Genomic DNA, 26420 nt, shown 5'->3' with positions numbered 1-26420 from the left:
ATGAATACCAAAGAAAGACTACTTCTAAAGATCTAGCCAAAAACATAACTGAGTCTCACATCTAATCTGTGGCTTTCTATTTTTTTAAAAAACATTTAGTCTCCTGTTGCTGTGCAGAAGAGACATAAGCAAGGAAAAGAAAGGAACAGTGAAACTGATCACAAAATGGTGCAAACACAGAAAATAAAGAAAATAGAGAAAATGTTTCCATTACCTTCTCTTGCGCTGTTGTTTTAGGTGTTCTGTCAATTTTTCACCCACTTTTATTCAGAAGTATGGAGTGAGTTTCAAAAGAAAGTGTGAGTTAACAGCCCAAATCCCATTGACTCTGAAAGGGCCTTAGGCTCCTAACTCACCTAGATATCTGAAAATCTCATGTGATTGTTCAGTTGATTGCATCTCTTTAATTCAAGGATAGCTAGTCAAAAGAAAATCAAGAGGCTCAGTAATTTCTGAAAAGCAGAAAAATAGCAACTGTCTATTGACAGAATACCTGGACAAAATATCTTAGGGAAAAGCATATACTTGCCTTCTAAACCAGATAACTTTCGCACCTCGAACTCCAATTCACTCTTTTTCTTCCGTGGTGGTGGAGCGGGCCGTGCAGGTGGTGGTGGTCTAGGAGGAGGAACATTTGCTGGAGGCGGTGGGCGTGCCGGAAGAGATTTCTTAGTGCTAGCAACTATATCAGGTTCTACACTAAGTTGCCTTGGGGGTTTGGCTGGAGGCATTTCTTCTGTTGTAAGATCTTTGGTAGGTAAGAAATCTGAAGTCACCTGTTCTAAAATATCTGTCTGTTTCACTTCTGTTATTTCCTCATTTTTAGATGTTTCTTTTGGTGAGTAAGTTTCTGTGATTTTAAGCTCTTCAGTTGCATTTATTATTTCTGCTAGTTTATTAGTGGTTTCACCTTCTTGATGCTCAACAGCATGGTCAGAAGGCAAAAAAAGCCCTCTGGATTCCACTTCTGCCTCCTTACATGTACTCTGAGTCACAGGTTCTTGAGTATCTTCTTGTAATGCTGATTCTGTAGCTACTAGTTCAGGAATATTACTAAGGATATCTGCTCCAGGAATCCAAGTATTTGTATCTGAAGTTTGATCAGTTAGTTCTTTTCCTTGGGAAGCCAAAGGATCATCTTCTAGCTGTTGTACCTTTTGGCTTTCTTCTATAATACTGTCAATAATCTAAAAAAACCCAAAACATATGTTTGCCAAGACACACAAATATAGGAAGGCAGAGTTCTTAGAGCACACTTGTCAGGCAGTCCATGCCACAGCATAGGATAAGTCTCAGCTTCTAAGGAAAAGTCACCTCACTTTTATAATGAAAACAAGGACACACAACCAGTAAATATTATCCTCCAGCATGTTTTAAACAAAGTTATGGGGGCTAGAAGCTAAGTACAGAAATACGCCCACTTGAGTGGTAATGGGGGCAAGTGACTTCAGAAAAATGTAGACTGCATTTTAGTGTAGTTTATATTTTTTAAAAGATAAGGTTGTAACAAAACAAAAATCAAATCTGATTAATTTTTTTTGACATTTATCATCCCTCATTTCCCCTATTTATTATACTGTAAACTAGCCAAATGATTTAGTGGCCACAAATCTTGATTTTTATTTGGAACATATTTAGCTTGATTTCTTCCCCCCGCCCCCCCAAAAAAAACAGCATTTGGGCTGTTTACAATAACTATTTCTAAAAACTGTGCATTAAGGTAATTTTAAAACGTATTGATTCCAATTTCAATATATTGCTAGAAATATTACAAATATTAAAATATTTTAATTCAGCTAAGAACATTTTCAATCTAAATTTAGACATTTTTATGTACTGGTAAACAGATGTTTAACTAACCTCTTTAGAGTCATCTTGTTTTACTTCCTGTATCAGGGCCTCATTTGCAACTCTGTGTATATTGCTGTCTGTTTCCTGTAAAAACCACCATCGATAATAAGTAAGGAAAGGAATAAGAAATTCCTCACTAAGGTAATTTAGCAAAGATACAAATTAAGTGGCAAAGCAGAAAAATATCCCAAGGGGACAAACACTCTGCTATATATGAAGACTGGTTTTATTGCTGTCATTCTGAGAAGCTTAAGTAGTAGTTCATAGAGCAAACTGGAAAACGTATGTCACGCTGGGGTAATCATAGAAATAGACAACATACACTACACTGAGAAATAAAAAAGTAACTCTATCAGTAGTTTTCTATTCTCTTGCTATTTAGGAGTGCCTGATAAGGTCTCTGCCTTATCCCATCTTGATCCTACACAGAAATTAGAATCTCGTGCTTATGAAACCCAGTGTTTTCCCACTGAAATCTCACAAAAACCAATATTCTGACTTCACTGCTAAAATGACCAAATTGAAGGTAATGTTGAGTTATGAGAAATAAATGCAAGCACATTTTTTAATAATCTGCAACAAATGAAAATTAGGAAAACTTAAACATTTATAAGAGAGAAGGTAGGTAAGGTAATATCTTTTACTGGACCAACTTCTGTTGGTGGAGGGTACAAGCTTTTGAACCACACACAGTTGTTCTTTTGTTGTTTAGGAAAAGAAATCAGAGTGGGACAGACAGTAAGCATAAGTGGGTAACATACTGCAGGTCCCTTGAGATGAGTGGGCAATAAGATTGTTATGCAAAAGGGGTTTGAAGTGGACCATTAAAGGTATGTCTACACTACCCACCAGATCGGCGGGTAGTGATCGATCCGACTCCTGTACTCCACTGCAGCGAGAGGCGGAAGCGGAGTCGACGGGGGAGCAGCGGCAGTCGACCCCACGCCATGAGGATGCAAAGTAAGTCGACCTAAGAGACGTTGACTTCAGCTCCACTATTCTTGTAGTGGAATTGCATATCTTAGGTTGATCCCCCCCTCAGTATAGACCAGGCCTAAGGGTTAGCAGGCAGGTGTGTGTTACAAATTGTTGGAATGAGCCATGAAATCAGTGTCCCCATTAGGTCCATGGTTTTTAGTGTCTAGCAGTGTTAAGAATTTAAGCTCCCAAGCTTGCTTTTGAAGGTGTTGTGCAGGTGTCAGAATGAGGAACGAGAGGTCAGATATGAAGCAATCGCTTTGTGAAGTGTTTGCTGATGGATGAGATGGCATTTTTGTCTTATTTTTCTGAGAGTTCATTTAGAGTGCAGTGATGGTCTAGTTTCACCCACAGCTGTTACTGGGGCATCTGTTGCCCCAGATGAGGTACCCTACATGTTGCGACAGGCACGTATAGGATCCATAAATCTTTAAAGGTGCGTTGTGAGGGGTATTCATCATGGGGTGGAGAATGTCTGGGGGTTTTGTAGCCATTGTTCTGGTAGGTTCTGGTGTCATTTTGATTTGGCGTGTCCTGGTCCACGGGGAGCCTACTAATGTTTGGGAGTTATCTGAAAGCCAGAGGAAGGAGCTCAGGAAAGATTTATTTCGGGATATGGTCCCCATAAAATATGGACTGTAACTGTTAGATGATGATACTCTGTATGGGCTCCAGTGTGGGGTGGTAGGTGACAACTAGGGGTGACGGTGATTGGCTTCCCTCCTCCCACATACTGAAATAGGTTCTCCCAGGGTATCTGGGTGGCCCTTTCCATTATGCAATCTACTTCTCTGGTAGACTGTCCTCGCTTGGTGAAGGCAGTTTTAAGTATGTTTAGGTATGTGTATCCCTGACTCTCTCTTTGGCGCAAATTCAGGGGTAGCTGAGTGCCTGGCTGTAGATAAGAGATTTTTTTGGTTTGTCTGAGGTGGTTGCTGGATCTGTGAAGGTAAGTTTGGTGATACATGGGTTTCTTGTACATAATCATTTGTAGAATTGGTTCAGTAAGAGACACTACCTTACCTCCTTGTGTTTCTCATATTCTGGGATCAACACAGCTACATTTATAGTAGTTTACATAAAGTTTGTCTTGATTACCAGTATGCAAAACTAGTTCAGTACAAGTGATCTTTAGGTACTTGCAGTATTTTCACATTTTTAAAGCCTAGTACTACCATCACCCACAATAGCAAGTGTAATGTGATTAGTAGTTGCCAGGTTAAGGCAGGACAGTCACATTTGGCAATCACAAATAAGTCTTTGAGCTCTTGAAAATTCACAACCTTGTATTCTGTCCTAACTATAACTGCTTAACACCTGGCATAGCAATACTAGTTAATACAACTAAATACTGAGGTATGTTCAATCAGATGCTTTTGGAATCTAATGAAACCGCAGTACAATATATTAAACCCATTTCATTATGAGGTTTAATGAACACAAACAAGAAAATACTTAAGCAGTTGTTTACCATTCCTCAGACAGACAAAACTGCTCCACCCTAAAATGAAAGTCATTAAGTGTGATCCTTATGGGATATTTGCTTGTTACAAACATAAGAAATGTTGTTAGAAAATACTCACACATCCAGGGCAGTTTGCATCTTGTACCATTCATCTGAATAGTATTTCCACTGATTATATTTTAACTTTATGAACAAATCTTAAACATACAATGCAAACCTTAGAGCACTTTGTTTCACCCCCAGTCACGCTTAGCCAAGAAAGTAAAATGTAGCATAAATTTTAGCAAGTTTGCATAGAAGCAGCTTCAGGAAAACGGTGCAATTGACACAATGAAGTGTATTAAATACACTAAGACCTAAAGCAAACATTTGGAACCCAATTCTAAAGCATTAGCCATTTATTTAGCTCAAGTAACTAAACTTAATTTTGAACATTTTAGAGACTGGTTAAAGACCTACAATTGCATGTTAAAAGCGTGGACTTTTCATACAATGACAAAAAACTGTCCAAAAGAAAAAGTATTTCTTTAATTGAAATATGCTATTCGAGTTATAGTTATACCCATTACTTCTTGAACAGCATTTCTAAATAGTTACTGGCTGTACTGGTATGACATTCTGTGCAGTATTTTCAGGAGACCACCACCATTTGTTCAAGCTTAACCCAAGGAGCAAAAATGAGCATTTTTCAGGAATAGAAAAAAGTTACACTGGAAAATTGATTTTACTAATCAGTGGAAGTGCTCCTTACACATCTGCTATTGCAATTTAGTTATTAGGAATTCACTTTCTCCTCTTCAACACTGCTAAGGAGACAAAAAAAGCTAGTTTTCATTTCAGCGGACAGAATACTGATCATAGGCTGACCCGTAAGCTTTTAGATACTCTGCAACTCACATACTATATGGCCTACGATGATGTGGAGAAAAGAGAGTGGCTCTTAGAGCCCAAACCCACAGGCAAAGGCCAGTATTAGCTAGCCTTACACAGAAGAGACAAATCCTGGTGCATAACTGGCTGAGAGGAGTAAGCTGATAAGCCATTATTTTAACCTGTGATGAGGTCAAAGCAATACAAGAGCAATGTAAAATGAACACACTTGATTCTCTGAACTTGGATGCAGCCAACGCTATTCTACACCTCTGGTCTGGTGATAGAGCAAATCAGGAAGCAGTGATTTTCATGCGAGTTGAACGGTGCTCCCTCCCACCCCCATCCAGACTTCTTATTTCATTAAGCTTTCAAACTATTAGCAATTTTAATCTCAAATTCATAGCCAAAGTGAAAAGATTTCTGACATTTCATATATATTAATATGTACGTGCACTTTATATTTTACAGCACCTCAATATTTATTTTTTCTTGAAAGAGGCAGAGGCCCTTTTTTTCAGACTACAGTATCTTGATAGAGATTTTAAATGACAACCATTTTAGTATAAATTTAGCAGATTTAGTCTACTTTTTCTAGATCTTTTAGTAACCTAGTACAGTTAAAAGGTGTGTTATCTGGCACTTTACCAACTGGAAAGTTCTAGAAACCAGCATTTTTGATACCTCCCAACACAAATATTCAATCTAGTAACCAGGACCGATGCTGAAGCTAACCGGAATTGATGCCAAAGCTATTCAGGACTCGAGTATTTCCGAGAGCAGTCAGACTACGCTCAATTTAGCCAAGAAGAGCCAAAGGCTGTTCTGTTTGTATCCGCCATTGTGACTGGTCGGTTCATTACTCTGTGTATAGTCCTGTGTTTATCATAAAATATCAGTGCCACACCACCATTATGGCATCCAAAATACCAGTGAAAAGCAAAGGAGAGAAGCATAAGACTTGTGTTGATATTAAAACACAAAATAAATAGATATTTCTACATGCCTTGTAAAGGGCGAGAATAGGAATGTGGTCTCCTCATCTCAAAAAAGATTTACTAGCATTAGAAAAGGTTCAGAGAAGGGCAACTAAAATGATTAGGGATTTGGAACAGGTTTCATATAAGAAGAGATTAAAGAGGCTAGGACTCTTCAGCTTGGAAAAGAGGAGACTAAGGGGGGATATGATAGAGGTATATAAAATCATGAGTGATGTGAAGAAAGTAAATAAGGAATAGTTATTTACTTGTTCCCATAATACAAGAACTAGGGGCCACCAAACGAAATTAATGGGCAGCAGGTTTAAAACAAGTAAAAGGAAGTTCTTTACACAGCGCACAGCAGGGCTTTGGAGCTGTGCTCCGGCTCTGCTCCAGCTCCAGGCAAAAACCCGCAGCTCCACTGCTCCGGAGCTGCTTTGCACTCCAGCTCTGGGCTCCACGCCAAAGCCCTGGTGCACAATCAACTTGTGGAACTCCTTGCCTGAGGAGGTTGTGAAGGCTAGGACTATAACAGCATTTAAAAGAGAACTGGATAAATTCATGGAGGTTAAGTCTGTTAATGACTATTAGCCAGGATGGGTAAGGAATGGTGTCCCTAGCCTCTGTTTGTCAGAGAGATCACTTCATCATTACCCGTTGGGTTCACTCCCTCTGGGGCACCTGGCATTGGCCACTGTTGGTAGACAAGATACTGGGCTAGATGGACCTTCGGTCTGACCCAGTATGGCCATTCTTATGTTCTTAATGTTTATTCATTTTATTGTATTCTATTCTTTGAAAATTGGTAATCCATTGGTAAGTATAACTCTCAGTTAACTGGAGTTTTTGACTAACCAGCACCCCCCATTCCTCCAACATGCCGGATAACAAAGCTTGTACTGTAATATCAAGTTTGTCAAAAAATTGTAATATCAGACCAAATTTTACCTGTCCAATGGGATCCAGTTTAGTCTACAATTAAACCCCTTAACTAATCTCAGTTAAAAATCAGAAGTCAACATGTTTATGGCCTGAGAAGGAACAGGGAGAAATGTCTATAATACACTTCAACGATTAGAATTGAAAAGTTAGAAAATAAGGGCAAGTTCTTGAAAAGTAGGAGCCTGATTTCCAGCACCCAAATCCATATTCAGGCATCTAAATCAGTAGCCTGATTTTTAACCAGGCAGAGCACCCAGCAGTTATCGGTGACTTCAGTGGAACTCAGCTGTCTTTTGAAAGCCAAGTTTAGGCACATTTATTTTTAAGTGTTGGCCCAGAAATGTACATTAGTAGAGAAGCACCTGCAGTTATTCTATCAGAGAACAAATTAATTAGCAAAATTACTCAACAGTAGAGTATATAGGCACTTTCCCCATAACAGAAATACTTGTATATTTTAATGTACTTTTTCTAATTACTCTTAGTGACATGACATCATATAATAAACTCCTACAACACTTTAATTTAGGCTACTCTTCAAAGGCATACTGACAAGGTGACAAGAAGCAAACACATTTTGACACAAATACCTCCCACTATAGTCTGTGCCTCAACAAGCCAGCTATATTAATTTCCACTTTTGTTGACATTAACACAGTAGACTCTGGACTTGTGAAAGATCCCAAACTCCTTCAGCTGTATGGTTAGTCACAAGTTTAATGAACTGATAATGGTACCAAGCAGTGAAGCTGATAGCGTGTTTTTATACAAGGCTGATTTTTGAAGGTCACGTGATTTAGGAAAATGCTCCTTAATGAAAAATGAAAATTAGTAACATGGTGAGGACCCCATAAGCAACAAACAGTAGTGCCCAGCCACTGCATATACTTAAAAATGTGGCTTATAGCCAAATGTCCACACTCGTGATACATGGAATCCAACTCAATCCACGACCACATACTACTTTCTGTCAGAATTAAATAGAACTACATTTACTGAAAAGTTTAGACATTTAATACCACATTGTCAAGGAGACATTGAAATTAAAGCAGGATACCAGGTGAGACACCTATAAAATTTGACAACATTACGTTACTGACTTTTCTAAATCTCTCCTTGTAAATCTCAAAAAGATATGCTGTTATCTGTGGGACAGTGTTATGACTTATTTTCTACCACTGTTGATGAATCAAAATATTGCTATTTTCACTACTGATTACCCAGCACTTCTGGGACAGAAATGGCCAACCCTGCTTTACTCCACATAAAAGATTATTGCACATCACCACCTTTGGCCCTTCTCCCAACCCATATAATGAATTGTATCTGTACATATACCAATTCCTGACCTACTTAATAAATGCCAGAGGTTCAGCTGCACTGTCATTGTGCACAGAAGCAGCATACTAATTACCTGCGTGGGAAGTGGTGATGCTGCCTCGATAAGCTAAATTTAGAGTTTTGCTTTCATGTCACCTGAAGTGGTAGCTTTTGAAGTATAAACACTTTGCTGCCTTCTGTCACCAAAATACGAATAGAAATTTTAGTCAACGATTTGAAATAAGTCAGCATAATCAAGGTGACCAAAACTCCCACATACTCCTGTATCTGAATATAAAACAAAAGAGATGGGTCCAGTTCCTCTACATACTGTTTGAGTAATTAAAAACTCTGCAAATTTAAGGATACCATTTATTAGCTCTTTAGTCAAAGCATGAAGGTTCATTTTTCTTTTCCTTTTTTTAAGCCAAAGGAAACAAGCAAAGTTTAAACTTAAAAAAAAAAAAAGTAGAAGCATAAAAAAACCAACCAACAAACCCATAACAAGGAAAGTCTGGTTTGGGAAAAAGCTTCATCCTTAGTTTGCCATTTTCTGCCTAGGCATGCAGCTATATAATATCATGAATCATTATGGACTTAAGGTCAGGCATGTTACATAAGCATTGTCAAATTACAAACATTTAAGATTATATAAAGAGAGACACACCTTTAATACATGGGACCCAACTTTTGTCGGTGACCTGCTAGAAAAAAAAGGAGAAAAGATTTAGATGAAAGTATGCAAAAGAACCCCAAAGCTCCAAAAATAAATCCTTCCCTTGATTATTTAATGGAAGTTTCACTATACAAAAACCACAAGGACAAAGGTCTTCTCTAAACTGGTGGTTTACTTTGAGTTTTCAATTTAAAAATATTATGTCTGCCTCTTCTACATGAAGACAAGTGATTGTACCACAGGTTCCTCAACACTTACAGTGAAGACTTTTCAGAGACGCTGAAGGGAGTTAAATGCTCAATTGTCACTGAAATTTGACAGGAGCTGGGAAAATAACTCCCAAAATCTCCTTTGAAAACTCCAGTCAAAAGCAATTTCTAAGAAACTAATAATAAGATTATCCTGCCCTCCATCCCTTCTATAAAACCGATGCTATCCATCTCTGTGGCCATTGATCATTTCTAATCAGAGAGATTTTAACAGAGTTATTGCCCATGAAAGATGCCAGAGAGGCATCACTGAAAACTGAAGCCCTCATTGAAAGGAACAGTGCAAACTCCAAGAGCAGTCAAGTGCCTCAGCCCTCACTGACCAAGTCATATCTGGCATGTCCAGTCAATCTTCAGCCTCTCCATAAAGGCTGCAACCAAGAGTTCCAACTAGCACGGACTGTGATAAGAACACCTTCACATCAGTCACAGGAATGAGACAAGCAGCTTGGACACTTGGCCTTCAGAAGTTTACATTCAGAGCCAGAGAACTACATTAGCATCCACTCTGAAGTGCAACTTCTAATAAACCTAATCAGAGAAAGGCTCTAGATGCCTCCAAGGATTGGGCACCAGGGAGCTATTCATCTTCAGGTCACTGGTTTAACGATACTCAGGTTGACGGCAAGGGTAAGTTGACTGGTTTATTTTACTTCTGCAATGTACCCAAATTCCTGGACCTGTTCTTGATTTTTGGTGTTCCAGAAGATACTCTTATATTGAATAGTGCTGTGTCAGTTTTTTGACTTCAGGACCCTTAAAGTTACATACACCATAACCTCTGCCTATTATGGGCTGTTTGCCCATAGTTTGCTTCCTCCAATGAGAGTATCAAAGTCTGAAGCTATGTTAAACAAACTGCTCAAGTATTTTAACTGGCTGCAGAGTTCAGTGACCACACCTTTGATGAACCACATACATAATCAAATCCTTGCTTCCTAATTGATTAGGCCTAGTCCACACTTAAAACTTTTTGCCAAAAGTTGTGTCAGTTAGGAGTGTGAAAAAAATAATCACATCCCTAAACCAATATAGCTGTGCCAGCAAAAGCCCCATTGTGAACATAGTTATGCCTGCAAAAGAGTTCTTTTGCTGGTAATAGCTTATTTAATTCAAGAAACTGGCATAATACTTGCAAAAGAACTCTTGGCAGTAAAAGCTGCAACTCCATTAGGAGGGTTTGCTGGTGCAACCATATCAGCAAACCCTCTCTAGTATAGACAAGGCCTAAGAGAATAGTTTTTTTCCAGACCTTTTTCCTTCATTTTTTTCCAGAATGACAGTTTCAAGGGACAATATCAACTTGAAAAACAAGTAATTACCATCTTGTTTTGGTTTTTCAAAAGACTACCATTGTTACACCAGAGACAACTAAAAAAATAAACTGAAATGTTAGAGAAAAATATTTACTCAGTTTACTTCAGTCATCAAGTTTTTGCTTTTGTTCAAGAAGGTCCTTCAAAGAATGGAGTGAGATTTCTGTGGTTTTTGTTTTGCTTTTTAATAAAAGTAAGGTGCAGTATCCAAAACTACTTTCAGCTCTTTTAAAAATTGACTAGATTTCAGGTTGACAGCATCTCTTTAATAGGAAAAAAACAATATGCTTTTGAAATTCATCAATGCATTGGACAGAGATTTCCAGAGATATACAGAATATTTGTAGTAATATAGATAGTAACTTATTTCAGTGATTATGATGTAAAATTACTGGAAGTAAATGTTGACCAATGTGTTCAGGTCAATAAAGCAATATTTAACTCAAATATCAGTATGTGCCTTTTACTGCTATTCTCAACATAATGCTTGGGAAAATGACCTCCTCCACTCTCTCTTCCCAGCAGCTATCCATAACCACTTTGTATTTCCAGTTAGAAGGACTTTGTACTATAATCCCTTAATTTTAAATTGAAAAGAAGAACTGACGTACACAGTACCACGTCACTATAGCCATAAATCTTAGAAGTATTTTATTCCTTAGTATTATTATTAAACACGTTTATTGTGGCAGTGCCCAAGGACCAACCAAGAATGGGGGCCCACTATGCTAAACACTATACAAATAAAACAGACAGTCCTTCCCCTGAAGAACTTAATCTAAATGACCAAGGTGGTCAAAGATATTTCAGACACCCTGTTACAAAGTAATAACACTAAACAAAGTTATATAAGTATGTAACTAAAATTGATTATTTCTAAGCAAAGAAACACACCAGGGAAACACCCCCTCACATTCCTTCACTAATTGTATGAAGTAAGTAGTATAGTAAACCAATTTAATTCTTCCCGCCTTCCGTGGATAGATTTTTTAGATTCAAAATAATTAATTGCAGTTTCTTGGGAAAACACACACAATTTCCATTTAATTATTTTCCACTTCTGATGTATTACTGAAGTGTACAGAACGCCTACAAAGAGAATACAATAAGAATGTCAAAGGTATCACAAGGTATAACACAACACAAATATTTGATAAGGCCGTAGAATAAAAGTCACATTAAAGATAAATGTTTTTTGTTGCTGTGGCATCTATTCAACATAATCGGGGGGGGGGGGGGGAAGCCAACCTGAGCCCGAGAAGGAGCCAGAATTTACCATGTACGTTGCCAAAGAGCCACAGTAACAGGTCAGCAGTCACCCATCTGCTCCCCAGCCCCCACCAATCAGCACCTCCTCCGCCCCCCCCCCACTGCAATTACGTTTCACACACACAGGAAGCTATGGTGGGGAGAGGGGAGGAGCGAGGGCATGGCAGGCTCAGAGGAAGTGGCAGGGGCCTTCGGGGAAGTGGTGGAGTGGTGGCAGGGCTTGGGGCAGAGCCAGGGGTTGAGGAGTACTCCCCGGCACGTTGGAAAGTTGGCATCTATAGCTCCAGCCCTGGAATCACTGCCTAAGTAAGGAGCCACATATTAACCTCTGAAGAGCCACATGCAGCTCCGGAGCCACAGGCTGGCCACCCCAGAATAAGGCATTCAGATTATCTGCCATAATTATTCTTGGTTGTGGTGGCATAATTCTCTGAGATCAATCTGTGGTGCAGTAAGAATAAAATAAACCCTGTTCATTAGGCTTGTGTGTACTTCATTTCAATTATTCATAAATGTCACTACTTGTCCCTCCAAAGCATGAGTGCTTCACATTTTTATCCCTCTATAACTCAGCATAGCAAGTACATCACAAACAAAACAAAAAAAACAACCCACACAACTTGTTAGTAGGCACTTTTACCAATAAGAGTTTTTGTTAATATTGTTCTGTAATGGTTTCCTTTTCTTTCCCAGCCCCCTAAAATGATCAGATCTACTTCATCAGACACTGATTTTACAAATACTGTATCTGAACAGTGGCAGTTTCATAAATAAATGTACAGAAGACATGGAAATTTATTTGGTACAAATATTAGTCAATTATAGAAGTTTGAGCCTGCATGAAAAAAATCAATTAGGAAGTCTCTTTATGCTATATGAACAATGAAATGTAACGTACTAAACAAAAACTTAAGGCAAATGAAGATGCTAGATACTGTTATTAGTAATGAAAGTACTGTTGAATGTAATTGATATTCATCCAGGAAATTTATCAGCTCTATAATCCCATTATCTGACATTTAGCAGTTAGAGGATCATCCCTGCATAACAGATTTCATAAAAATCCTTTCCAACAAAACTGATTTTCAGTTAAATGCAGATGAAATGTTTAGAGAGCAGCTTGTTTAGGTTATTGTCACTACACCTGAACAAATGGGGTTTAATGGGCAAAGCAGGAGTCAAAGAATAGCCAGTGGAACAGCCACAAACATAACCAGCTTATTAAAATATCTAAAACTGAAAATACCAGCAGCCTCCTGCAGATCTTGCTCTTATATTCATTCAACCTACTTATTCATCCTAACTCTGACCAGGCTATAAAAGGCCTCCTCCTCCCTGTTTCCCCTTATTGGGCAGCTCGATGCTAGTAGACTGTCAAGCAAGAGCAGAGACTTCATGAAGATTAATGTCTTCACCACTGAACAGCTTCTTGCCGAATTCAGTGCAAGTGAAAACAGGAGACATTTAGGCCTGCATTGTCCATGATACATCATCTTTGAGAAGATTACTGCATTTCCTTTGTCTAAGAAAAGAAGTTGATCTAATCCACCTGGATTTCAGTAAGGCATTTGATACAATTCTACATGGGAAATTATTAGTTATATTGGAGAAGATGGGGATTAAGGAGAATTGAAAGGTGGATAAGGACTGGTTAAAGGGGAGGCTACAGTGGGTTATACTGAAAGGTGAACTGTCAGGATGGAGGGAGGTTACTAGTGCAGTTCCTCAGGGACTGGTCTTGGGACCAATATTATTTAACATTTTTATTATTGATAAAAAGTGGGATGCACTAATAAAATTTGCAAATGACATGAAGTTGGGAGGTATTGCTAATACGGAGGAGAACCGGAACATCTTACAAAAAGATCTAGATGACCTTGTAAACTGGAGTAATAGAAATGGGATGAAATTTAATAGTGCAAAGTCATGCATTTAGGGACTAACAAGAAGATTTTTTCCTATTAGCTGGGGGGCATTCAGTTGGAATTGACAGGAGGAGGAGAAAGACGTGGGTGTTTTGGTTGATCACAGGAGGACTATGAGCTGCCAAGGTGATCTAGCTGTGAAAAAGGCTAATGCAGTCCTAGGACACATCAGGTGAGGTTCATCCAGTAGAGACTGGGAAGTGTTAGAACCATTATACAAGGCACTGGTGAGACCTCGTCTAGAACACTGTGTGCAGTTCTCATCTCCCATGTTTAAGAAAGATGAATCTGAACTGGAACAGGTGCAGAGAAGGGCTACCAGGATGCCCAGAGAAATGGAAAACCTCTCTCATGAGAGGAGACTCAAAAGATCTTGGCTTGTTCTGCCTAACCAAGAGAAGGATGAGGGAGATATGATTGCTCTCTATAAATACATCAGAGGAATAAATACCAGGGAGGGAGAAAAGCTATATGGACACAAGTACAAGGGATATAAACTGGCCATCAACAAGTTTAGGCTTGAAATTAGGTGAAGGTTTCTAACCGTCAGAGTGAAGTTCTGGAGCTCCAAGGGGAGGAGTGGGGGCAAAAAACCTAACTGGTTTCAAGACTGAGCTTGATAAGTTTATGGAGGTGATGATATGATGAGACTGCCTACAATGACGTGTAGCCGATTTGCGATGGCTAGTAGCAAATCTCTCCAACAGCTGATGATGGAACACTAGGTGGGAAAGGCTGAGTTATTACAGGTGTCTGGCTGGTAGGTCTTGCCCACATGCTCATGTTCTAACTGATTGTCATATTTGAGGTCAGGAAGGAATTTTCCCCCAGGTCAGATTGGCCAAGAACCTGGGGGGTTTCCCCTTCCTCTGCAGCATGGGTCACTTGCAGGTTTAAACTAGTGTAAATGCTGGATTCTTTGTAACTTGAAGTCTTTAAACCATGATTTGAGAACATCAGTAACTCAGGCAGAAGTTAGGGGTCTATTACAGGAGTGGGTGGGTGAGATTCTGTGTCTTGCAACATGCAAGTGGTCAGACTAGATGATCATGATGGTCCATTCTGAGCTTAAATTTTAATGTGTCTATGAACAACACAAACCTTTTGTCAAATCCCTTAACTGTAATCTGCTTGCTTTCCTGGGATGAAGGAACAAGAGGGGAGCAAACTGGCTTAGGATCAGCCTAGGTAAGAGGAAGATGAGGCTGACAGGAAGAGGGAAACAGGACTGGACTGAAGCCACAAGACCATCTTGTACAGGTGGTATATGTTTGACCTCAGTCAGCCCAGTCCAGTCGTCATATCCATTACTGCTCTTTGATTTCCATGTGACACCAAGGACATGTAATGTTTTCCTCCTTCCTATGACCTATGGCTGGTAGAGGCTGCAATTATTCCTATCTGCAGATCTTACTGCAGTAGTCTAGACCTTTGTAATCACAAGGATACATCACTACTATGTACTCTACTTGAGCTACCCTTGGAAAACATTTGGAAATGTCAGCTGATAGAGAACAAAGAAGCTTATCTCAGGAGGGGCGAGCCATTTCAAGGATATAATTAATGCACCATACACTGCACTGGCTACCGATTCACTCCAAGTGCAGTTTTAGATGTTGGTTAAAATAAGTATAGGAACAAAGGAATTACCATACATGTCACATCAGCGTTTTACCTAGTCTCTAATAATGGCCAGTATGAGATGCTTCAAAGTTTAAAACTCCAATAATAATAGCCTTAGGATAGTTAGATCGTAATCCCCAAAAAACTAGTGGTTGGCTTACATCCCAAAAGCATGAGCGCTGAAACCCTCAAATATTTACCCTACCTAGTTAATGTAACAGAGGATATTTTATAGTCCATGGAAGTCTAATTCTTTTTTCTAATCCTACAATTCTCTGCCCCAATCTCCTGTAACGAGAAGTTTCAAGTTTCCTGTGTGTAGTTCACAAGAAGTATCCCCTTATCAATATTAAGTCTGCTACTGTTTCCATTTGGGTGACACCTTTTTCTTGTGATATGAGATAAAGTCACTCATAGGCATTTATTTACTCTATCTATACAATTCATTATCTCTACCATCTCACTTGCCTCTTCTCTGAGCTGAAGAGCCTGAATCACTTTCCTCTCCTGAAAATCTTCATGTCTCTATTAATCTTCATTGCCATTCTTGGAACCCTTTCTATCACTATACCCTTTTTGAAATGGGGTGACCAAACCTAAAAATAGTAGTCCAGATAAGGGCATTCCATCTGTTTATATAGGGTCATTACAATATTTTCAGTTTTATTCTCTATTTAATACAGCCTGTCATCTAGGATGCATTTTGACCCTAGCTGCACACTGAGCAGATGTGCTCATTGATCAGTCCATAACAATGCCCAAGTTATTTTCCTCAGTGATGTACAGAAAACTAATTAAGGCTGACATGGTCCAGGACCCAGTTATCTGAGAGACTGACTCTCTCCATATGTCCAGTCATAGAAGCATAGTTACAAATAAAATGAAAGAAGATATACTTTGGCAATGAAGCATATAGGCTCAGCTAGAGGGAATGCCTTGGCTCCCTAAACATCTGGTTTAGCATATTTAATCTTACTGAAGTCCCCAATCTGGAAGGGCAAGCTCAGCCCTTAATCCTCGGGATAAATTGCATTCTATGCAGTTACTTGTATGGATTTTTATCCATACTAAACATTTACATAGCACCATAGTTTTGCATGATGCTTCCTGAAGGAGTTGAGGTTGTGATGGTCAAAGGAGCCTTGGGCATCCAACTCTTATTGACTTGCAGTGGGAGTTGGGAACCCAAGTCTCCTTTGAAAAGTTCAGTCTTGCAATAGACGTTAGGTCATGAGATGACAGACAAAGGGAGGGGCAAGAGAAAGGAGAGACAAAGGTTAAAAGAAAAAATTTGAATAATTTTATAAGGGGCAAATTACAAATTCTGATACGTCTGGAATGGCATCTGCAAGTGTAAGGAGCAGCATGTCAAGAAGCACAAAGGCGAGAGTGGGATGAGGCCTGAAAAGTGGGCAGAACACAGCAGGAGAGGTGGGAGCAACTTTGGGCATGTCACTTACTCTATTCTTCAGTCTCCTTGTCTGTAAAATGGAGATAATACATTTCACAGTAGTGTTGGGAGGCAAAACTGATGTTTGTCATAGAAGAGCGTAAAGAATCACAAATTATTACACTTCATATACTGACCAGACACTTTCATCTCCATAGATTTCTCACACAGAGAATGAGAAATGTTACATCCATTCTAACTCATTATTTGCTAGAGTGGTTGGGCTTCCTGAGTCTGCAGTTATCAAAACCAGTCTATTCCTACTGTTAGGTTCCTGTACTCTGCCACATAAATCACAGTGGACATTGTTTAAGATATTTATGGCTGCATGCACAGCAAGAAATGAGGTTTGACGTGACCCCAGTTGAGTGTTAGACAACACAGTGCTTAAAACAGCAGCAGTTGCATTCCCCAAAGCTGCTAACACCAGAAAACTGAACCACTATCATTCAGTGGTGGGAAATTTTTGAAAGATATTCCTATGCACACAGGGTCACAGTAATATTGGAGTAGACGATTCTTTAAGGGCATTGCTTAATATTTGGCTGCAATCAGAAGGTTTTTCTTGAAGTTGTGTTAAACAGAATGACAGCCACAAGATTTTAAAGACAGGAGTCACAATATTCTTTGAGGGACAAGCAGGGTTTTCAAGTACCATTGCCACCAGTGTATGCAGCCCATAAGTGAGATTCAACTGACTAAGCACAATAGTGTAGTCATACAAAATCCTCACTGCTAACTGTGATTCCTGTTAAAATCATTTATGCTGTTACTATGAATATCACCACGCAACAGATAAAAATACCAAATCAAGTCACTATTTTGAAGACTTTACAGTGTAATGATAGCCTTGCATACTTAGACTCCTCTTGTATTTTTGATTTCCCTGAAATGCTGGCTTTGTGCTTCAGAGTCATACATCCCAATTACTGCCTTTTGTGGAATGTTAACCGCTCCTCCCAACTCATATGTGAAGACATCTGCAGAAAAGTTGGCCCATCAATAAGAGCAGCAGCATGGGGTGTTTAAACCCAGCCTTCCCAACAGTGCTGCTAGATGTGGAAAAACAAGTTTTCCATTCTCCAAAATACAAACTACTCCTACAGAGTACTGCAGTAAGAAACTTGACAGCTGCTTAAAAAAAAACAGCTGTAAAATAACTAATCAGATATTTTCAACAAAACAGCAACTGTGTGCTATTCCTCAAAGCTATTCTGTTTATACCTTAGTCCAGACCATTTTTTAAGAAGCTACACGAGGTATTCTAGGCAATACAAGGGCCCTTCCATTATACTAAGATTTAGAGCTGAAAAACAAAATTAACATACCAAGCAAGTTCACAAGTGAAAAAATAAATAACTTAATAAAGATGAGTTCAAGCTATTAGACGTAAAGAATTCTAGCTTAGCAACACAATTTAATCACAAGTAGGACTTGGGGTGTTTTCTCTCCACATCACCATCAAAACTTAAAGGGTTTTCAAACACCAATGGTTGTCACTCAACTAAGTTTCATTGGTAATGACAGAAATTAATGTCAAAGTGCAGTTCGAGTAGGGGAGCTGTGCTAAAGCCACTGCTCCCCAAGGCCCAGGAAACTGAGGGAAGAAGCTGGTTATATGAAACAATCAAACATTAAGTTTATTGATTTACACATTTCTTCCATCAGCTCCAAGTTTTAGCTAGACACTTACACATGTGGACACCCTTAACAGTGAAAAACCTAACCTGCGGCTATTATGTCAATATGACCAAACCAAACTTTTGAAGAGAGATTACTCTGCAAGAACTCAGCAACAAGAACTGTCACCTGTGTAGTGTGGTGTATGGTCCACACAGGTGTCAAACTGAAAACCAATGCCCAATTTATAACACCCCATCCATAGGTAGCTTTTACCCCTCTAATTCCTCTCACCTTGAGCACTGGGGTCAAACTAAAAATAATGGTATTAAGAAAAAGAGAACAATGCTTAGGGAAATTTCTAAAGACCCGTCTCCTTAGCTATGATGGAAACCACATTGCTTGAGCCATTTCTACCGTAATTAGTCTGGAAAAAGCCCTGAGAATATACACATTGTGAAAATCTTATTCAGGCCTCAGAGAAGGAAGTAGGTGGCCCAATACATTTTTTCCACCTCTAAAGTCAGTCAGTCTTTTGCTGACATGTTCAGAAGTGAAATTGTTAACAATATTTAAACCATTAAACTTCAGAGTCATTATTCAACTGATATAAGTAGTGTAGTCTACACATCTGAGCTACTGTTTGACTTGTATGCTGTCTCAGCAAGACAGCATGACTCTGGTTCATTATCAGAACATATCCCTGTAACCAAAAAACACTAACTTTTTTTTAAATAAATCCTGATGATACTGATGGATCTCCCCACAGAAGCACTGGAATACCATCCTAACTTTGAGCCTGGGCTTTGAATGCACATGTATGAACGAACATGCAGTTAATCAGACCAAGTCATGCTTTCCAAGGACAACTCCAGCCCCCTTCAAATCTATTCCTACTCTTGGCAGAAACAGAACACAAGGGAACTGCGAAAAGGTCTGTCCCAGCAATGATATGGGTGCCCATGAATGTTTTGCAATGTCTAAATTGACTATTTTGGGGTGGGAGGTTAAGTCATTTGCCCCGACATGAGGATATTGCCCCAATATTCTGAATCCTACTGATATGCTATTAAAAACTAGAACATGAAAGTATACAGCCACTCTCTCTTGTTGTATAGAAGAGATTTACATAGGTTTTTAAACAATTTTTAAAAACCTAGTCATGTAAGCAAGATGTAAATAAAAGCATTCATAAACTGACTAAGTACATTAGGTCATATACAACAAGGTCAATATGTCAACTTGATATGACATGTTATTGATGACATGTTGATGTGCTATTTGGTAAGGCGGCTAAAAAACAAGACATACGGTCCACTGGAAAGGCAATAAAAATCAAAGTTCTGCACAGCTTCACAAGATGATTTAAATACAGTTGTCCCAGTGGACAAGTCAGTGGCATTAAAACATTGCCATTTGTATAGACACAGGTGAAGTGTCTGCTTCCATTAAACTTCTGTTTTGTTAAACAAAAACATGAATTTAACAACTTAAGTCAGATTCAGCAGTGAGCATTTCATTTGTTGTTTACTTGTCCACTTATGTTGTTTACATCAAGCCCAACTTTATGCTGTATTTGACCTTTATAAGCACAGAAAGTTGTATTAGTAACAAATTTAAAAAATTCAGGTATGACACATTAAAGCTGTTAAATACATACACACACCCCATGCTGAAGGATATACACATTTAGATCTGTAATGCACTGAAGAATATTTTTTGTGTAAGTGTGTTAAAGTTCTTTCCAAGGATCAAATGAACTAAGTCATGAAAAAGTTTTTAGCAAAAATTAGCAAGAAAAATAGTCTGAAGTACCAGTCTTCAGAAGCTGTCATAGGACTCATTACGCTGAGCAGAGAACTCCAACAAAGCGTCAGAGGAACTACACTTTGTGTGGTATGTTTGTATTGAGTGATTCTGCTAACCTCTTCTTCGGTGGCCAAACTTCTATGATCAGGTGCTAGCTCAAGCAGAGCTAGTGCATGGATATCTACCTGCACTGGGAACCACAACACCCAGCTGCTCCGTAGACATACCCTGCATGGGAAGAGGCTCTAATCAGTTCTTACTCTCTCAAGGGATATTTCTTTTGGTGGATCTCAACTCAAATACTGTTCCTCCCACATGCACAGAAACCTCCAAGAGCAACATGGACAGTAGACCACAACCTAAAACAAAAAATGTTTATCCAACCTCAGAAGCATATGAATTGTATAGGTAGCAACAAAAAATGCTACAAGAGCCAGATGGAGTGGGCCCAATTTCAAAAGATGTTACAATTAATTCTAAATGATTTGTGCCCAGAGAGGGTCAAACATAATGGCAGGCATTTAGACTGAATGCAGTGGGAATATTTGAAAATACAGCTAGTTAACAAATGATACTTGGTTTTGCTAGTAATAATACTTAGCACTTTAAAGCTTAATTATTTAAAACAGTCTTCACAATACTCCTGTAACGTGGGCAACCAGTATAATTCCTAATTTTCAGACAGCGAAACAGAAAGGTTGTGAGACTTGTCCAAGGCCAGAGGTTTCCATACCAGTATGAGGATTAGAACCCAGTCCCATATTCTATTTATTAGGCTATGCCTCTTGTTTCCTGCTACTAAAGAAAAACCATGTTGTCATAACTATAAAGGGAAGGGAACAGCCCTCCTGTGTACAATACTATAAAATCCCTCATGGCCAGAGAGGCCAAAATCCTTTTACCTGTAAAGGGTTAAGAAGCTCAGGAAACCTGGCTGACATCTGACCCAAAGGACCAATAAGGGGACAAGATACTTTCAAATCTTGGTAGGGGGAAGTCTTGTTTGTGCTCTTTGTTTTGGAAGTTGTTGGCTCTTGGGTCTAAGAGGGACCAGACATCAATCCAGGCTCTCCAAATCTTTCTGAACCAATCTCTCATATTTCAAACTTGTAAGTAATAGCCAGGCAAGGCATGTTAGTTTTATTTTTGTTTTCTCAACTTGTAAATGTTCCTGTTTGCTGTAACTTTGAACCTAAGGCCAGAGGGGGTTCCTCTGGCTCTCTGAATCTGATTACCCTGTAAAGTTATTTTCCATCCTGATTTTACAGAGATGATTTTTATCTTTTTCTTTAATTAAAAGCCTTCTTTTTAAGAACCTGATTGATTTTTCCTTGTTTTAAGATCCAAGGGGATTGGATCTGGACTCACCAGGAACTGGTGGGGCAAAGGAGGGGGGATGGTTAAATTCTCCTTGTGTTAAGATCCAAGGCGTTGGGATCAGTGTTCACCAGGGACTCGGTGAAAAAGTCTCTCAAGACTATCCAGAAAAGGGAGCTAGTACTTGAGAGTGGTGGCAGCGAGACCAGATCTAAGCTGGTAGGTTAAGCTTAGAGGTGTTTATGCAGGTCCCCACATCTGTACCCTAAAGTTCAGAGTGGGGGAGGAACCTTGACACATGTATTTGGAGTATTACGCCACGTAAATTAGTTCCTGTTTTGTACTCCTGAGCCCAAGTATTAATTACAAATTTTAATGAAAGATCATTGAAATTGTGAGAAACCATATTTCTGCTTAATTTTACTGTTATGCGTGCTCTATACCTAATGGCAGAGATGGAATTGGAGCTGGGTGAGAAACTTTTTACATTGCATGAAATTTTCCAGGAATTTATATTTCTGCATTGGGATGAACCCAAGATCTTTCAAAGTTTTTTGCAAAAAACTGGAGACAAGGTCTTGAACCTGGATCTACCACATTCCATGCAAGTGCCCTAACTACCAGGCTATAGTCTATTCTGGACTATACATTGGTCAGTCTCTCTTGAATCCAATCTGGGCCAGAGAAACCTTCCCAAAACTGATAGGTTCCTGTAAAAAACCTTAGTTCTGACAAATCAGCATTTTCCAATGAAAACCCATTTTGTCAAAAATTTTCCAACCAGCTCTACATGGAAATCATACAGCAACTGTGTACTAAATTAGCTGGATCAGGTGCAAGATGGGGTAAGACCAGTAATTCTCTAGGTCTCCAGGTTATTCTATAGGGGCTTCCTGAAGGTGGCCACTAAATTATACATCCAGCCTAGGAATGACTACGGTGAGTGACATTAGAAAAAAATCAAATACCAGGTCTAGTAACCCTAATATACATCCTTGTGACATTAAGATAGCCCAGGACAGAGTGCATGTAAAAAGCTGATGGTGCAAAATGCACTAGCTTTGACAAAAGTGCCGGGGGGAGGGAGTGGGGTGCAGACAGCATGGACTCAGTATCTATTGCTTTGCTCTGGACCCTGGCTGCTTGTTGATATACAGATTGTTAAAACTAAAACCCTAACTCAAAGTTTTAAAAATGGAATGGATCCCATATCTTACTGCTCTTTCAACAAGCTACATATGGTCTTCCACTGCAAGGTCAAAGGATGTATGGTTTTTGGTTCAGACTATGCGCAAAACAGAATTGATCCAGCTAATAACTATTTAAAATACACAATTAAAAAGAAAGACATTTGTGACAGGTAACTATAATAAAAGCTTACTTATCTGCAGCAGAGGTAGTTGTGGCTTTAGCTAATACACAATTTCCAGATGGTCATTTTATGATTTTACATTGAAATAAAAAAACCTCTTATTTAACCCATAAGATGGGTTATAATACCTGAACAGCACTACATCAGTGGTATGAAGCACCATACACACTGTAGTTCACATAGGGTAAAATTAACTTCATAAAAAAGCCTAATTTTCTACATAATTGATTTTGCCTTACTTCTATGGTTCACTGTGGTTCCTAGATTATATATAAAAGTAATGTCTACCACCAACTTCTACTGCATGTAATAAAAATATTTATGTCCTTATATAAGGCAATGCATTACTTGACCAGGGCACACAAACATGATTTTACAAAGATGATTCTCAATATACATGTTAATATATGTAATGGATACTAAGAATAGGGTTAGAGTTTTGATTTCCCATTTGTCATCTGTGTGATATTTCTCTCCAACAGCAATTGTGTAATCAAGTGCAGCTAATTAAGAGCTTTTATATTCAAAATAAAAATGAAAACTTTAAGCATTTTTGTTCTACCAAAACCTATAATTAGTTTTCAGTAATAGAGAATTGTTTCTGAAGCACAGAAAACATATGAGACCTAAGTTTTTCAAACAGTATGCAGCTGTAGCAATTAACAAAAACCCGCAATATGAAGAAGCATAGGTTACAACTGTAGACAATCTGGCTTTACCAAACAATAATGGTTTGAACTTTAACATTGATAATGGTACCCTACCCTCTCTAATTCAAGACAATACGCATTGAACTAGCATTAGCAAGAGTATATCCTATGAAATAAGTAACTAGATGACGTAGCACAAATATTCTAGAATGAAAGATGACATCATCTAAATTGCAGAGTCTTGTGTGACGTGTTAGCTGTACAGGCATTCTTAAACTCCAAGTTCAACATAACAGAAAAGTAACATAAAACATGATATTGAAGCAGGTCTACAAAACCTGTAGATTGCCTCAAGAATGCTGTATTTCCAAGGTATGAACTTTGTGTTTATAAACATGAAACTGTTTCACTTTCTGCATCTCAGCTCATAAGAAGGCCTTAAATTGAATACTATGAAGTTAAAAATTATACATTTAAAAACTAGTACTCATGTTATTAATTCTTCCATGGTTATTAACACTTCCATGATCTGTATAAATATCTAATTTGCTTTTCCCATACAGATTCTCTCTCAGTTTGGACAGTGAATACAAACCAATCAGTGCCGTTTTCATGATCTCATGTATTGGCACCATGCTGCAAAGTTTGACTTGCAAACACTGCAGGGAATTTTTTTTTCTTAAATAGCTAATTTCACCACATTTTTTTATTTCATAGGAAGCCATTTCTATTGCATTTAAGTTTTTACTACCGCATACATCTGAATCACCAAAGCAAACATGAATAATTCTTCAAGGAGCAAAGGACCTTTTGACAGAAGAGTTTGGAAGCAACCTCAATTAGGAAAAAAAAATTTTTAAGTCTGTAAGGTCAGATAATTATTGAACACCCTAATGCCATCCAGCTGTAATCACCACATAGTCCCCCAACACCCAGAGGGGGTGTCCCACCCACTGACAAAAGAAGACTTAGGGATCTTTTTTGGGAGAGAGGAAACAGCCCCAAGGCCGTAGCCATCTAACCCCAACGGCAGCTGTCGGCGCAGGTCAGCTAGGTGATCGCCTCACCCCACTACCTGACACTGGCCAGCAGAAGCCTCCTGCCTAGAGACGGAGCCGGCCCTGGCCAGGCTGGGGCGCTGCAAAGGGAAGCGCCGCTTCCCCACAGAGCATCTTCCCCTCCGAATGCATCGCCACAGCGCCCGCCCCCCCCAGCCCCACCAGGGCGGGGGAGCCCCAGGCGCACCCCACTTGGGAAGGGCCCAACGGGTGGGGGGCAACGGGGAGCTGAAGGGCCGGGGCAGCAGGCGGGGCTGGGGGGACGAAGCCAGGGGAAATGGGGCCGTACTCGGCTGGGGGTGCCCGATACTCCTGGGTGGGGCTGAGGCCGGTGTTCCCGGCGCGGGGGAGGACTGGGGGGTAGAGGCGGGGCGGGGGGGGTAGGGGCCGGCTCTCCCGGCGCTGGGGGGGCTGGGGGGTAGGGGCCGGTTCTCACGGCGCGGGGGGGGGGGAGTTGGGGGTAGGGGCCGGTACCGGGGGGGGGGTAGGGGCCGGCACTCCCGGCGCGGGGGGCGGTGTTCGGGGAGGGGGCGCCCGGCTGGGACCTGGGGGCGGGGGGGCCGGCTCTCCCGGCGCGGGGGGGGCAGGGGTTCGGGGGGGGCGCTCGGCTGGGGCCGGTTCTCGCGGGGGGGGGCGGGGCCGGTTCTCACGGCGCGGGGGGGGGGAGCGGGGGGGAGGGGCCGGTACCAGGGGGGGGTAGGGGCCGGCTCTCCCGGCGCGGGAGGGGCAGTGTTTCTGGGGGGGCGCGCGGCGGGGGCCGGTACTCACGGCGCGGGGGGGGGGAGCTGGGGCTAGGGGCCGGTACCTGGGGGGGGGGTAGGGGCCGGCTCTCCCGGCGCGGGGGGGGCAGTGTTCGGGGGGGGGCGCGGTGGGGGCCGGTACTCACGGGGCGGGGGGGGAGCTGGGGGTAGGGGCCGGTACCGGGGGGGGGGGGTCGGGGCCGGCTCTCCCGGCGCGGGGGGGGGGCGGTGTTCGGGGGGGGGCGCGCGGCGGGGGCCGGTACTCACGGCGCGGGGGAGGCGCCCCCCGGGTGCACGTCCTCGGGCGCGTCGTAGAACTCCTCGGTGTCGCTGTCGGACGCCATGGGCGGGCCGCGGCCCCGGCGGGCAGCAGGCGAAGCGGCGGCGCGGGGCTGGCGGCGGTGGCAGCGGGGAGGGGGGGGTGTCCGCACAAGTCTCGCGAGCGGAGCGGCGGGGCGGCCGCTGCGGAGGCTCCGCCCACTGCCGGCGGGAGGGGGGCGCTGCGAGTCGGCCAATGGCGATGGGCGCCGCGACGTACCCCGCGCGGGGCGGGGCGGGGCCGCCGGCAGAGCCTGGGCGGGGCTCGGGGCTCGCTGGGCTCCCGCCTGGCTCCGAGCTGTGCCCCTGCGGCTGATCGGTGTTGGCGCGGCGCCTAGCGACCCCGCTCGGGCTGGGCTGTGCTCGGCGCTGTACAAACACACCGCACAGAGCGGCCGCCGGGGCCCCTGGCGCAGCACTGGGGGCGCCCAGAGGCTGGTGCTTAGTTCTGTGGGGCTCCTCTGCGTGCGGGGCTGTACAAACACCCAGGGGAGAGCCAGGCCTGGCCCGGGAGAGTCATACACCCTGCGTGATCGGGAGTGACAAGCCCTTCAGAAGGGCAGGGGGTTAATTAACTTTGCTCCCGGGCTGCCAGGGTGCGG

At 41.2% G+C, this 26420-nt stretch overlaps 1 protein-coding gene across 2 annotated transcripts in view; it reads right to left on the bottom strand.

Moving 5' to 3' along the window:
* Positions 1-25904, bottom strand: part of WDR44 (WD repeat domain 44) — a 58364-nt gene extending 32460 nt beyond the window's left edge. The window contains exons 1-4 of one of the 2 annotated variants that reach the window (XM_045030572.1): positions 25768-25904; positions 9074-9110; positions 1861-1935; positions 530-1187 (exon numbers count right to left, since the gene is read on the bottom strand). In XM_045030572.1, coding sequence (XP_044886507.1) covers positions 530-1187; positions 1861-1935; positions 9074-9110; positions 25768-25844 — 847 coding nt within the window. In that variant the 5' untranslated portion in view covers positions 25845-25904. The remainder of the gene's footprint in view (positions 1-529; positions 1188-1860; positions 1936-9073; positions 9111-25767) is intronic. The other variant, XM_045030573.1, reaches the window with a different exon arrangement.
* Between the last annotated feature and the right edge of the window lie 516 nt (positions 25905-26420).

Source organism: Mauremys mutica, chromosome 9 (assembly GCF_020497125.1).
Source record: "Mauremys mutica isolate MM-2020 ecotype Southern chromosome 9, ASM2049712v1, whole genome shotgun sequence".
NCBI lineage: Eukaryota > Metazoa > Chordata > Testudines > Geoemydidae > Mauremys > Mauremys mutica.
Note: the sequence above shows the minus strand (reverse complement) of the source record. Positions and strands in the feature narration are given on the sequence as shown.